The 13,470-nt window shown below is 59.6% G+C and overlaps 2 protein-coding genes across 3 annotated transcripts in view; one reads left to right on the top strand and one right to left on the bottom strand.

Annotated features, from left to right (window-relative positions):
- NGDN (neuroguidin) overlaps nt 1-13,470 on the top strand; it is a 61,755-nt gene that overhangs the window by 39,461 nt on the left and 8,824 nt on the right. The window contains exons 11-12 of one of the 2 annotated variants that reach the window (XR_009867295.1): nt 5,375-5,536; nt 5,993-6,158. The gene's annotated coding sequence lies outside the window, so the exon portion shown is untranslated. Of the gene's footprint in view, nt 1-5,374; nt 5,537-5,992; nt 6,159-13,470 lie in introns of those variants that run through there. The other variant, XR_009867296.1, reaches the window with a different exon arrangement.
- Nucleotides 7,667-13,470, bottom strand: part of ZFHX2 (zinc finger homeobox 2) — a 28,254-nt gene continuing 22,450 nt past the window's right edge. The window contains exons 9-10 of the mRNA XM_062205418.1: nt 9,955-13,467; nt 7,667-9,707 (exon numbers count right to left, since the gene is read on the bottom strand). Coding sequence (XP_062061402.1) covers nt 8,734-9,707; nt 9,955-13,467 — 4,487 coding nt within the window. The 3' untranslated portion in view covers nt 7,667-8,733. The remainder of the gene's footprint in view (nt 9,708-9,954; nt 13,468-13,470) is intronic.

The raw sequence follows: 13,470 nt of genomic DNA, 5'->3' as shown, positions 1-13,470 counted from the left end.
CTAGATCTATTTGAATCTGCTCCGGAAGTGGAAGAGGAGGAAAAAAAAAAAAAAAGGAACAACCACAGGCGCAGAGAGAGGAGAGCTCTCCCGATACCCCACCCCACCCCCACCCCACCCCAGTCACCCCTCCTCCCTGGCATGGGAGTCATGGGCACCAGCTGAGGACAAGGTCCCCTCCCTCTGCCTGCCATAAATATTGGCACCGAAGACCCAGATTCAGAAGGACGGGGCATTCCAAAGAAAATAGTTTTGCTTTTAAGTTGCTTTAAAAATATACATATACGTGTGTGTATATGTGTATTTTTAAAATTGCACCCGTTTTGGCGTGAGGGCGAAGGCGAGTGCAAGAAGGTGACCGAGCCAGGAGGAGAGAGCGCAGATGGCTTGGTGGTGGTATGGTGTGGTGAGTTGTGGGGGGAGAGAGGGGGTCTGCAGAGGTTGGGGGTGGGCGGAATGAGGACCCTGTTTTCCTCTTTTCGTTTTGCTGTGGATGAAGGAGAGAGAGAAAGAGAGAGAAAGGGGGTGGGGAGAGAAGCGAGACAGATGGCAGAGTGGAGAGGCGGCAGCCAGTGCCGGCACTGCCCAGCCTGGGCGGACCCAGCTCCCTCCGCCTGCCAGCTCTCCAAATGCCACCCTTCCCCCATCCTCCCCCTCCCCATCCCCCCAGCTTGGCACTGATCTCGGGGAGAGAGAGGGAGGGAGGCTGGGCAAAGAGCATCTGTTCCCTCCATTCTCCCAGCTCCATCGGCTGCCAACCTAGGGCCATCGTCTGCCTCCATCACCCTTCCGCCCGCCCGCCTACCCACCCAATCCCAAATGGGTGCTGAATCAGGTGCCGAATCTGGCTGCCTCCTCGGGTACCAGTCACTGTGCATTGCTGTGTGTCTGCCACCGCTGCCTGGCACTCATGGGGCCGTGTGTGTGTATGTGTGTTTGTGTGCGCGCATGTACGTGTACGAATAAGCGTGTGCTGTATGCGAGCCTCCTGGGCATGGGTGGGGGTTGGCATCGCGGTTGCCAATCTAGTGTCCAACCAGGAGGACTGAGGATGGAGTGGGAGCTGGAGGGGGACGGTGTGGGGCCCGGGAGGGGAGAAGAGGGGGCATGAGTTGCTTCATGCTGTCGGCTTGCAGGCTTTGGCACTGCAGCTGCCACCCCTTTGCCCACAGCGATGGGAGGAGCTCACGGAAGAGGGCAGCGGCGGGAGTCCCCGTGTTCTGGAAGGAAGGCGCGGACATGGAGCTGTTGGCATCACATCTGTCAGGCTGGTGCCCAGCGCTGGGGCAGTGGGGAATGGGGGACCCAGGAGGCAGAGAGGAGGGGCAGGAGTGTGTTGCTGGTGTCACTGTCCCTCTGGAAGCTTGGCTTTGAGCAGTGGCTGGATGATGATGTGGCCAGTTCTCTTCCAGCCTGAGGAAGTAGTGTGGTGGAGAGAGTGGCCAGCGAAGTGCCCAAAGGAGCAGGAAAGCCAGGGAGGAGGGACTGTGCCAGTGCCCCCCAGGAAGAACTTGTCTGGGATGGGGTCTGGCCCTTTGTCAGAGAGTGACGGGAGACAGCGAGGGGTCTAGGGTGGAAAGTGGGAGGTACTGGCACTGCCCATGGAGCCTGGCACAGGCTCTGGCATTGTGTGGGATACAGGAGGGTGTCAGGGGCTCCTGCCAATCCGATTGAGAGGGCTGTTGTGCCAGAAGTGAGAAGGGAGGAGGTGAGATGCGGGTGGGGGTGTTGTTTGGGAGAGCAGACTTCTTTCTGCCAGGACCTCCTTCCCATCCCTCTTAGGCATGGGGAGAGGAGCAACAGACGGAGAGCGTTGTGAGGACACAAAGGAGGAAGCGCGCCATTGCCAAGACCCCAAGGAAGAAGGATGGAGAGCGGCTGGCAGTGCTGCCTGGCCCCTAGCCAGTTTCCTGCGGAAGATGGCCAGCTCCTCTCGCCGGGTCTGTGTGTACCACTGTTGTGGGCGTGGGGGGTGGGAGAAGAGCTTGCTTGCTGAGCTGGGCTCTAGGGTGGGAAAGGCACCTCTCGGTGGATCCCATTCGGACCCTCCACTCTAACAAGTGAAGTGTCTAATTTTTCTCCCTGGGGCCTTCCTCTCCTCCTCCCTCCCCCCTCGCCTCACCCCTCTTTCATCTTTCCATCACCACCTGGGTCCTACTGCTTGGCACCCAACCAACTGGATGCCGCCATGCTTGGCAGTGCTGCACTGGCACGTGAATGGTGTCTCAGATCCTGGCACTGCGGCAAACCCAAAGTCGCCAAACATGCTCACACCGCCACTCGGCGGCAGTGAGAGGGGCCATGCACATGCACGTGCCAGGCATTGGGTGGAGCTCTGTGATGGGAAGTGGCTCGAGACAATGCCCCTAACAGCTGGGCTGAGTCAGTACCCCCAGACAACCCCTGCCTTGCCTTCCTCCCCACTGGACACCCCACCTCCCTTCTACCCTTACCGCCTTTGAGAAAGGGACTCAGATGGGACCGTACTCAGGGTTTGAGCGACTAGGCAAGGAAAGAGCACAGAGGGACAAGGGCACAGGCTGTGGCCATCCCCAAGTCGTCCTCCAGGTCAATGGACTGTCCATCTTTCTGAGCAGCAAGGCAGAAACAAATCCTAGGAAGGTGAAAAGAGAGCCTGGAGAGAGCCCTGCCAGCTACGTTGTCACCGAGAGGCTGGGAGAAGAGGTTGGAAGGGAAGAGCAGGAAGGAGAGGCGCTCGGGCCTTGCTGCTGGGTGGGGGTGGTTTGTACTTGAGTGTGTTTCATTCTGCTGTGTGCGCGCTGATTGGCTGAGCTGCAGTGGAGATGTAGTTCCCTCTCATTTATTAAAAGGTCCATACTCGAGAACAATCTTAGAAAGAGGACCAGAGAGGATGGCTGGTGTTAGGAAGACACAGACACCTGGGAAAGACTGTGCAAGAACATTTTGTGTTTTGGAATTTCTCAATGGCACCCAGTTGGAGTTGGGTATGCTTCTCTATCTTTGACATTTGCCTCTGGAAGGGGGCCCGAGGATTAGCCACAAGCCCTGGTGGAGAGGAAGGCCCCTAGGAGGAGAATCACCAACATGTAGGGTGACACAGACAGGTGCCCACAAAGCTGGGCCTGTAATAAGTTCCAGCAGGCTCTGCTTCCCTGCCTCCTCGTAGCCAGAGTCTGGTTCTTCTGGTGGGAAATCTGGCTCTGGGTGATGGTGACGGGAAGGGTGGGTGGCTCTGGCAGAGAGGGCTTGCCCGGAGGGAAGTGAGGCCGTTCAGTGTCCGTGCTGACTGAGCTGCTCAGGGGTAGGGGGGCTCTGATGGCAGCACCTCTGGAAGTGGGTGGCAGCTTCAGAAGAGGCGAGGTAGTTCACACAGCAGCGGAGGAAGGCAGCCAGCCAAGGGCTGAGTGGCTACGCTTCTGTCCTTTCTATTCAACACCAGCCGACGTAAGCAGAAGACACTGTCAGATTTCTATTATGTGGCAGGGTGGGGGGATGGCATCAGGGTAGTGAGACATAGATGAGGGGATGCGAGGCCCCTGTATGGTAGGCCCTGGTGTAGCAGGGTTGGTCCTGGGTGCTGCAGCACCGGGGGCAGGTTGAAGGTTTTCATGGAGGGGGTGAGCTCTCTAGGCCAGTGGTTCTCTCACTCCAACGAGCATAGCATCACTGTAGGAATTACTGTTTCAGTTGATCTTTGGTGGGGGGCGCCTAGGAATGTGCATTTTAAATAAGGACTCAGATGACCGTGATGTAGGTGGGAGAAACTTTCAGATAGGCCATTCTAAGAGGTGGCACCCTCCCTGCAGGACAGTTGGTCTAGTCTGGATTTCCCTAGATTTTTTGCATCTTCTTTCCCATCAAGATGCATGACTGTATGCTGTCGTACAGTATCCCTGCCTGGGGTACAAGTCATGGAACATGCCTGGGTGAGGTTCGGCTGTGGGCAGGAAGACACAGGTCAAAGCAGGTGCAGGTAACTTGTTAGAACAGGGATTCTTATCGGTGGTAATGAGCATGAAAAAATTGTTTTGGGGACACTTTCAAAAGTCACTCTTCCTTCACCCCCAGATTCTGATGCCTGCCCATGTTTCTGAAACCTCATCCTTGAGGACCACTAGGTTAGGAGCATGGCCAGGAGACTTCTCAGTGATCTTTCAGATCTGTCTGGATTTCGTGTCGAGGGACAGGTTGGGTCCTGTCACTCTTCTTTCTGGAGGCAGGCCGGGGTCCTGGCAGGGAGGGGCGGGCAGAGGGTGGGGCCCAGCTCACTGCCCACAGTCAGCAATTGCAGGTGCTGCAGCTGTGTGGGCACTCGGTGGGGATGTCCAGTGTGGGCCATTCTTCAAGTCCAGTTGAGAAGACACGGTGTGGGGGCTGGTGCGTGGGAGGGACTATCGATGAGAGGCAGGCCCTGCTGTTAACACTTGAGTCGGCGTTTTAGCCATGACTTGGGTAAGAATGTGCTCTCGGTTGTAGGATTGATTGTAAGTCAGCCGGGTCTGCGTCACCTTCCCTGCTCTCCTTGGCCAGGTTCAGCCTCTTGCTGGTCCACCTATAATCACTCAACCTGCTGCTTCTGCTTCTGGCTTCAAGCCAGCCTGGGGAACTGCAACAAACAAAAGGTCCAGGTCCTTGTCTGTGCAGTGTATGGAGGGCTGTCTGGGTCCTCTAGTTCAAGGTCACCCAATTTGATGTCCTTCCCACAAAGTCTCTTCTAGGAGGGGCTTTCCCTGGGGAAGCGCGCCATCTTTGCCCACACTGCGTGGGCCACAGCCTAGGTCTCCTCCAGGTGTCTTCTCTCTGATTTTGCAGTATGGTGTGCCCCAGCTGTAACCCCGTGAACTCTGAGGCTGCATCCACAGCCTCCTTGGTACTGGGGCGTTTCTCCCCAGCAGTCTGAGAAATGCCGGCCTCGTGAGTGCAACTTTCTGACTTGGAGGCTTCTGAGAGACCTGTTTCCCCAACACTAGGCTCTCCGTGTTACACAGGCTCCCAGCCCGGTTTACCCCTGTGTTCCAGACAGATGCCCTTTGAGCTTTCCCAACAGTCTCCCTTGGATTTCCCTCCACCTCTCCCCTTGCAGCATCCAGGACAATTTAAGGTCCTTTCCCCCAGGGTTAGTGTTGAAGCGCCCTTCCTGGGCCTGGAGTTCTCCTCTTTCTCTATTTAGAAGCTTTCCCAGGCTCCTTCTGTGTGAGGAAACTCAGCATGGCTCAGAGGGTGTTTACACCTCCAGGAGCGTGGGTTATGGGTCTGGGGTGTGCCTCCGTGCCCTGTCCACGTTCATCGAGCTCCATCCTGCTGGCCCATGTGTGGTCTCTGCCGCTGCTTCCCGAGGGTGTGCCCGCCTGATTTACTGCTGGAGTTGTACACGAGACACTCTGTATTGCAGGGGTGACTGTCTCACAGAGGTGGACGATCAGAGGGTGAAGGACTGTGTCGTGAAACATGTCCAGGTGGTGGAGGTCCAGGTAGTCGCGGACCTGTTCCATGAGCCCTGAGCCTGGACCATTGGCTTTGTTGGTTCTCACGGACTCCGCCGGGCGGGAGCAAGGTAAGAGCGGGTTTCATTTTGTGATCCTGTTGCAGACCCTGAGGCTTCAGGTCTTCTCAGCCTCTCCCAGCAGACTGATCTTTGTTGCTAGTTGAGGACTGGGCACCCTAAGCCATCCTCTCAGACTCTGGTTTAGAATCAACAGCTGTAGGCCATTGCCACCTGCTACCTCCTGGTATTTACCCTGGTGGTGAGGAGGGTAGACTTTAATTTGGGTACTTCCATGGGACCATATAGGACAGAAGCCTTAGGACTTTGCCCCAAGCCACAGAAGCCTGCTTTTATGAACCAGGGATGGTGGGGGAAGGTCTGTAAAATGGGTGTTGCTGTGCCAAGCACGCGCGCCGAGTCTGTCACTCCACCGGAGAGGCAACGTGACTTAATCCTGGTGACCTGGCGGGTACCTCCAGCACTCAGCAGGGGCTGTGCTGACTCAGCCCCTGTCCACCACAACAGCCACTGGGTGTCACTCCCCGGAGCAGGAGTGCTGCCGCTCAGGACTTGCGGGCTGAGACAGGGGCTCAGGAGCAAGGCTTCCAGCTACCAGGAACAAGACGCACGAGGGTCGGCCCACGTCAGCAGTCAGCCAGGCTCGTTTGCTCCCTGCTCTCCAGGGTCCCAGGTAAGTACAGTTGCTTTGAGTGAGCTCCTGCCTGCTGTTTTGAATGTCCATGGTGTAGGAGCGTATTTTGGAGGGCAAGAGCTGAGATTTCTGGCTATGTTAACTTCTAGTGAAAATGTCACAGTTCAAACTGAAGCCAGCCTACCTTGGTTGCCAACCCCTAGAATTCCCGACACTGCACCTGTAACCAGCCCACGCCAGGTGTTTGTCAAGGGTTTCTTTAAAACGTTTCCTCTTGTTCTCATTTTTTTTTTATACACAAGTCACATTCCCAGAAAGCACAGAGTGAAAAAGCTTCTTTCCTCATATACATGCTGCTAAGAAAATAGTTTTATACACAGAATTTCAGCAGTAGAGAGAAAAGGACAGGGACAGAGGGTCCACGAGAGACGCTGAGAGGCAGGGGGAGGAGGGTGGCAGCAGGCTCAAGCACAGGGCGCCCGCTCTTCTCCTCTCACCTGCATTTTTGGTATCATCAACTTAACGAATTCCACCCCATCCCGTTTGCCCGAGCGGAAGTGAATGGGATAGGAAGTAAGATTCATAGACTACGTGGGGCCTGGGGGGTGAGCTGAATTCTGCACCCTTCCCTCTTTCCTGCACATCAGGCACTCCATCAGCATCAGCATGGCCACACAGCAGAGGGACAGAGAGACCAGAAAACCTATGTCCCAGGGCTGGTGGGCTGTGTGTGGGTCTGACATGGATGCTGGCGGTAGGAGCCTGCAGGGGAAGGATGGAGGAAAATGCCTTGAAAGGGGAAATGTCTTAGCTTGGAGAAAGGGAGTAGGAGAAAGTGTCCAGAGGGCATGGGGATTTCACAGGCTTTTCTTTGCCAAGATAAAGCACTTACTTCATTACCCTTCGCCACTTCAGCTGGGCTTTGGGGTCGCCCAGCTACAGGTGAGGCCCCTTCTCTGGGTCAGAATGTGGGTCCCCTTGGTATCATGACCCTGGGAAGACTCATCCTGTGCCTCAGTCATCTCCTTGTCCATCCATCTGCTCCCCTAACATCAGCTCTGGACCCCTCAGATGGGTCCTGCCTCCTGCGGCTTCGTGGAGGAGCTGGCTGGGCTGCAGGGAGCAGGGAGCAGGGCAGAAGATGAGGGGGAGAGAAGCAGATGGGAAACAGGGGACCCTGCAAGTGGTCTGAACGAAGTAAATGAGAGAAGAGGGCGGTGGGCTGAGAAACCACGTGGCCCCACATACCCCTTGATTCCTGGGACTGCCACGATTCTCTCGGCAACAAACTTTTCTAACTCACAGCCGGGAACGAGGGGATGCCACCTGTCCTGACAAGTACTCAATTTCAGGGAGTCTCCCCGCTCCCAGCCCCCACCTCGGAGACAGGCTGGCATGGGAAGGCTGCCCTGCTTACAGTCCTGTGAGGACCCCGGACCCACAGCCAGGGGTGAGGCCATCCATCTTCCAGAGGCAAGGTGGCTTAAAGAAACCCTGAAGAAGGGGGCAAGTTAACACAGACAGGAAAAACCACTTTTTTGGTGGGAGAGTTTTTTTCTCTGTATTTTCAAGTTTTTTAGTTCATTCCTCTGGTCTCTCCATCTCTCCGCCGTGCCTATGTGCACATGCACTCTCGTTTTTGTTTAGTTGGGGTTTCTTTCTTTTTTTTTTCTTTTTTTTTTGGTTGTGTGTGTGTTTCAGTTTTTTTAAAAGAACTTTGGATTTGCCGTTGGTGGGCAGTGCTGGTCCCCGGAAGCTGGACCCCTCCCCCCCACCATGTGACAGGGCTAGGACAAGGGGCAGGCCCACAGCTGCTGGGAGGATCTCTGTTTAAAGCCTTTGAGAATAAGTTGCTGCAGTTCCCAGGGTGCAGGGAGGGGGCTGGCAGAGGGCTCCCTGGCAGCGGCTTGCCCCAGAGTCCAGGCTGCAGGGAGGAGAGGGCTGGGAGGAGGGAGCCGGGGAGCAGAAACTGGGAGCACTGCCCCCATGTCTCCCCGCAACCTCCAGTTTGGTTAGAGTCCCATGGGCTCCCTGCCCTCCGGGCCCCAGCCCTGGGAGCCAGCTGGGTATTTGGAAAGTCTGTGAGCGGTGTGGCGCTCTCACAGGGGGAGGAAGGAGAAGAGGGAGTGGCAAAGTTCATTTGTTTTCTTCTCCCCCTCTTCGTCTTGGGTTTGCTTCTGCTGCTTCTGCTGCTGCTGCTTTTTTTTTTTTTTTTTTTTTTTTTTGGTGTTTCCTCAGTGGAGTAGCACGGGGTGGTGTGTGTGTTTACAGGAATGGGGGCGCACTGGGAGTTCGGTGGGGAGGAAGATGGAACCAAGGCTCGCTGTTGCATATGGTGGGCGGGCACGTGTGAGTCCTCAGGAAAGAGCTGGGCCGAGGGCTCCATCTGTGAGGACTGGTGGATGAGGGTGTGTGTGCATGTGTGTGGGTCTGGGGAAGAGGGGGGACTCTGCTGGAGGTGGGGTGTGAAGCCCACGGAGGGTCGGAGTGGAGATTCCCACAAGGTGGGCGGAGCCGAGGGTTGGGGTGAGGGATCTGAGCTCCCCCCAAACACCCCTTGGGGCAAAAGAGGGCGCCCTGAGGCCCTCCCCTCTCCCTATCTTGGTTTCTCTGTTTATAAAGCTAGAAGTGTAGAGGTAGTAGTAGTTTTTGGGTTGGAGTCCGTGTGAGGTAATCTTGCTTCCTCTTTGGCAAAAGCCACAGCAGCTGTGGCAGCAGTGGCAGCGTTGGTGACAGTGGTGGGTGGGCCCCCGGAGGGCGGGGCTGCCTTGCGCCTGTGGGCCGAGGAGCGCAGGTGGGAGGCCAGGGCTTCTCGCCCACTCAGCAGCACCTCACATGCCAGGCAGTGGTAGGTACAGACGGGCACCCGCAGCGGGGGCGGCATGGAACCCGCAGAGCCCCGTCCAAAGAAGCAGAAGGACCTCTGGTGGGCAGTAGCCGGGGCCTCCCCATCAAACGCCATCTTGCACTGGCGGCACAGGTAGCGGTGAGTCACATCCACCGTGGAGATGCCGGGGCTGCCCGTCAGCAGGTCGTCGGCCTCGCCCTCCCCTGGGGCGGGCAGTTCAGGAGGCTTTGGAGGCGCTGTGGCTGTGGGTTCGGGGGCCTGGGGCGGTGGCTGGAGGAGGGCATTGGGGAGCAGCCCAATGAGGGTCTGAGGTATCACGGGGTTCATGGGAAACAGCCCCTTCTTCATGCCGTACAGCTGCTGGAAGTAGGCGCCCTGTAACTGGGGGCCAAAGACAGCTGGCGGAGCCGCCCCCCCTGCAGGGGGCAATGGGAAGGGCAGGAATTGGCCCCCCAACAGGGCTGGGACAGTGGCCTTCAGTGCTTTGAGGTTCTTGAGGGCGTCAGTGGAGGAGTTGGCGGGGGCCGCAGCCGGCTTTCGTTCACCAGAGACCTTGTCCCCTGGGGGCTCGGGAGGCGGGCCCGGGACGGGGTCGGTGGTGCCTGCTGCTGCACAGGTGTTGGTTTGGTCGGGCCCGGGTCTCTGAGGTAAAGGGCGGGCTGGGCCAGCAGTCTGGACCACTGTGGTAGCAGGCAGGACCGAAGTGGCAAGGCCGAGGAGGCCAGAGGAGGCTGCAGGGCCTAGGGAGATGAAAGAGTGGTGAAGGATTAGGCACCGCCAGCCTCCGCCAGCCTCTCCTGCCAGAGGCTACCTCCAGCCACATACTTACCCATTCCCATCACCCAGCTTCAAGCCCCCTCTTCTCCAGGAGCCTGAAGCAAAGGGAGGCCACAGGAGGAGGAGAGGACAAGAGTCAAGAGGGAAACGGGCATGCCATTGGAGGGAGCTGTTCTCTGAAGTCCAACTCCTCCCAGCTTCCCCACTCACCTGAATTGAAAGGAGCTAAGCCGCCCAGCGGGGGCTGGGCCAGAGCCGGGCCAGACAAGAGGACCGGGGCCAGGCGAGGCAGGGCTGGGGTGGCCCCGAGGGGCACAGAGGCAGGTGTGGTGGCAGGTGGGGCCTTGGGAGCCGGAGGTGCCTCGGGTGCTGGGGCCAAGTCATAGCACTTGCTTTCGCTCTTCAGCTGGGCCCGGACTGCCTCTTTGAGCTTGGCCAGGTGCTGGCGGGAAAAGAGATGGCCTCGGCAGGAGACGTAGAAATCGTACTTGACGTCACAGTAGGGGCAGTCCGTGCGCTGGGCTGCCGGGGGGCCCTCACTGCTGGCTGCAGCCCCCGCAGTGGCCGCCCCTTGCAGTTTGGCCTTCTTTTCCTTGGCACGAGCGTTCTGGAACCAGACCTGGATGACTCTCTTGGGCAGCCCGATCTCCTCCCCCAGCACCTCGCACTCCTGCATGGTGGGGGTACGGTAGGCTTCGTAGCAGGCCTTCATGATCTTCAGCTGCAGGCTGCTCATCTGGGTCCTGTAGCGCCGCTGCCCCATTCCGTCTGGAACCCCAGGCCCGCCTCCTGCTCCCCCGCTGGTCCCCCCAGCTCCTGGGGACTCTGGTTCAGCCAGGCTGGAGGCCGACGAGTCACTCAGATCTCCTGCAGACGGACTGCAAGCCTCACTCTCCGGAGAAGGTTTAGATGGTTCCTCTGGGCCCTCATCCTCACTGGGGGGAGGGGGTGGGGGTGGGGGTGGAGGAGGCGGGAGAGGCAGGGGTGGCTCTGGTGTTGGGGTGGTGGCCTCTTTCCCAGGCGCTAGGAAAGGCGGAGGCCCGGAGGCAGGCGGGACTGTGGGGTAGGGAAAAGCAGGTACATCCTTCTTTGGGGCCTCCCTCCCAGGCCCATCATCGATCTTGCCCAGTAGGAGGTTGAACTTGGGGAAGGGGGCAGGGCTGGGCGTGACAGGCGGTTTCACTGCAGGACTGGGCACCCCCCCAGGGGTGCTTCTGAACTGGCCTTTCCTCTCGCGGGCCCTGGTATTCTGGAACCAGACCTGCACCACGCGCTTTTTCAGCCCCACCTCCTCGGAGATGCAGTCCAGCATCTTGCGCGTGGGGTTGGAGTCCTGCATGTACCAGCGGTACAGGATCTCCAGCTGCTCGGGCAGGATGGTGGTACGCAGGCGCTTGTCCCTGGGGGGCTCGCCCTCCCCGCCACCCCCGGCTTCGCTGCCAGTGGGGGACAGGCTACCGTCCTCGTGCTTCCGTTTGAGGGGTGGCCCCGGTGCCGGCGGGGTACCTGCTACCAGGGGGTTTCGCTCTCCAAACACCAGCAAGGGCAAATCTAGTAGCTGGGTAGGAGCACTGGGCTGCACAGCCGGCAGGAAATGCAGCCGGCGGTGACTGGTCAGGAGGTCTTGGCTGGGGAAGGAGACAGCGCACTGGTCACAGGGGTGGGCTGGCGCTGGCGCTGGCGAAGGCGGCGCCTTCCCCTCAGGCTCTTTGCTGGCCACCTCTGCAGCCTGGGTTTGGCTTCGCTCCTCCCCATCCGGAGCTGGCGGGGGCGGACCCGCAGGCCCTGCCGGGGGCTCGAGGCCCTGTTCCTCCTCCGCAGTGTCCTCCGCCTCTGCTTCTTCCTCCTCTTCTCCTCTCTCTGCCTCTTCTTCCTCCTCTTCGGGAGTCTGGTCATCGTAGCACTTCTTGAGGTGCCGCACCAACTCAAACACGCAGGAGAAGGTGGCATGGCAGCGCCTGCAGCCAGAGGCCGCCCCGGCAGCCCCTCCGGTTGGCACGGGTCCCCCCTCGCAGGCATTTTTCCGGGCTTTCTGGCGGGCATTCTGGAACCACACCACCACCACACGGCTAGCCAGACCCAAGAGACTGGCAAGGCGCTCCACCTCTCCATCCTTGGGGTAGGCACTGGTCTCAAAGAAAGACTGCAGGGCTTGGGTCTGGAACTCCGTGAACTTGGTTCTGGAGAAGCGGCGGCCCGCGGGCACCAGGGAAGGGAGAGTCCCCCTGGAGCTCTCTTCCTCCTCCGAGAGCCAGCGTCCTCCTGTCCGGCTCCGCTCTTCAAGGGTCCGGGGGCCCCCTGCCTCGGGCTCCGGGACCAGGAAGGGCGGGCCCAGCTGGGGAGCAGGTGTATCCAGAGACCCAGCGGAAGGCTTGGGGGCCTCTGCGGGGGGCGGGTAGAGACTATCGTAGCTCTTGCGGAACTGGGCGGCGTACCGGCTCAGGGCCTCGAAGGGCAGGAAGCGGCGGTGGACGTGCTCCTCGTGGGTCTTAAGGATGAGCATGTTGGAGAAGAGCTTCCCACAGGCCCCGCAGGCCAGCTTGTCCCCGCCCCCCGGGGCCTCTGGCGGAGGGGGCGTCGGGGGCGGCGGCACAGCCTGCTTCCCTTCGTTGTACTGGATCACCAGCTCAAAGCCGAAATTCTCCAGAAGGGCCTTGGCTGCCGTGCGGGCGGCCTCGTTGGGCGAGGGGTGGGGAGGTGAGGAGGGCCCTGCCTCGGGCCCCTCTTCGGTGGCTGCGGGGGGCCGCTCCCACTCCTGCTCGGCCAGCTCAGCTTTGGGGGGCGGGGGTGGGGCAGGAGGGGTGGCGGCTGGCAGGGTCAGCATGGGCGCAGGCCCAGCTAGCGCCAGCTTGGGCCCCACCTTGAGGTCGTGGAGGTAGAAGGGCAGGAGCAGCTGCTGCTGCTGGAGCTTAAGCAGAGAGTCGGGCACCAGAGGGAAGGGGGGCAGGACTGGCGGGGTAAAGAGGGGCGCTGGGAATCGGTGCAGGTCCAAGGGAGGGGGCGGAGGGGACAGGAAGGGCAATCCGGACACGAAGCCACCGGGGTCGGGACCCTTCTTCTCGGCGCCCACCTCCCCTTCGCTCTCGCCGTCCCTGGGTTCTTCTTGGCTACGCTCCTGCCCCTCGGCCTTGGCGTCAGCCTTGGCCCCCCGAGACCGAGTCTGGTGCAGAACCGAACGCATGTGGATCTCCAGGGTGGAGCTCTGGTTGTAGGAGACTCGGCACACGGTGCATTTAAAGGGCTTGTCAGCAGCCGCTGCAGTGGCAGCAGTGGGCAGGGCTCCCGGCTCTCCCCGGGCAGGGGCAGAGGGGTCGATGGCGGCCTTCTTCATCTTATGCAGGTGGGACACAGAATTGTAGTGAACCAAGAGGATGTTCTTCTGTGTGAAGGACTCCTTACACACGGTGCACTTATAGGGCCGCGCAGGGTCGAGAAACTTGTCCAGGGCAAAGTTCGTGGTCTTCCGGTAGGTCAGAGGGTGGCGAGGGTCGGCTGGCGTGGGCTCTGCAGAGCGGGGCTCCCCCACGCTCCCCTCTTCCTCCTCAGCTGTGGTGGGTGGAGGGGCCACGTCTTCAGCTTGAGCATCAGGCCGGGGCACTGGGGAGGTGGCTGGGGAAGGGGCTGGATCCGGGCTTCCTGAGGTCTTCTCCGGGACCTCGACTGGGGCCAGGGCAGGCTCAGGGAGAGGATCTGGACTGGCTTCTGGGGGCAGCTTGGGGCCTTCTG

The sequence above is a fragment of the Lepus europaeus genome, chromosome 11 (assembly GCF_033115175.1).
Source record: "Lepus europaeus isolate LE1 chromosome 11, mLepTim1.pri, whole genome shotgun sequence".
Taxonomy (NCBI): domain Eukaryota; kingdom Metazoa; phylum Chordata; class Mammalia; order Lagomorpha; family Leporidae; genus Lepus; species Lepus europaeus.
The sequence above is the reverse complement of the archived record's forward strand: the minus strand, read 5'-3'. Positions and strand labels throughout refer to the sequence as shown.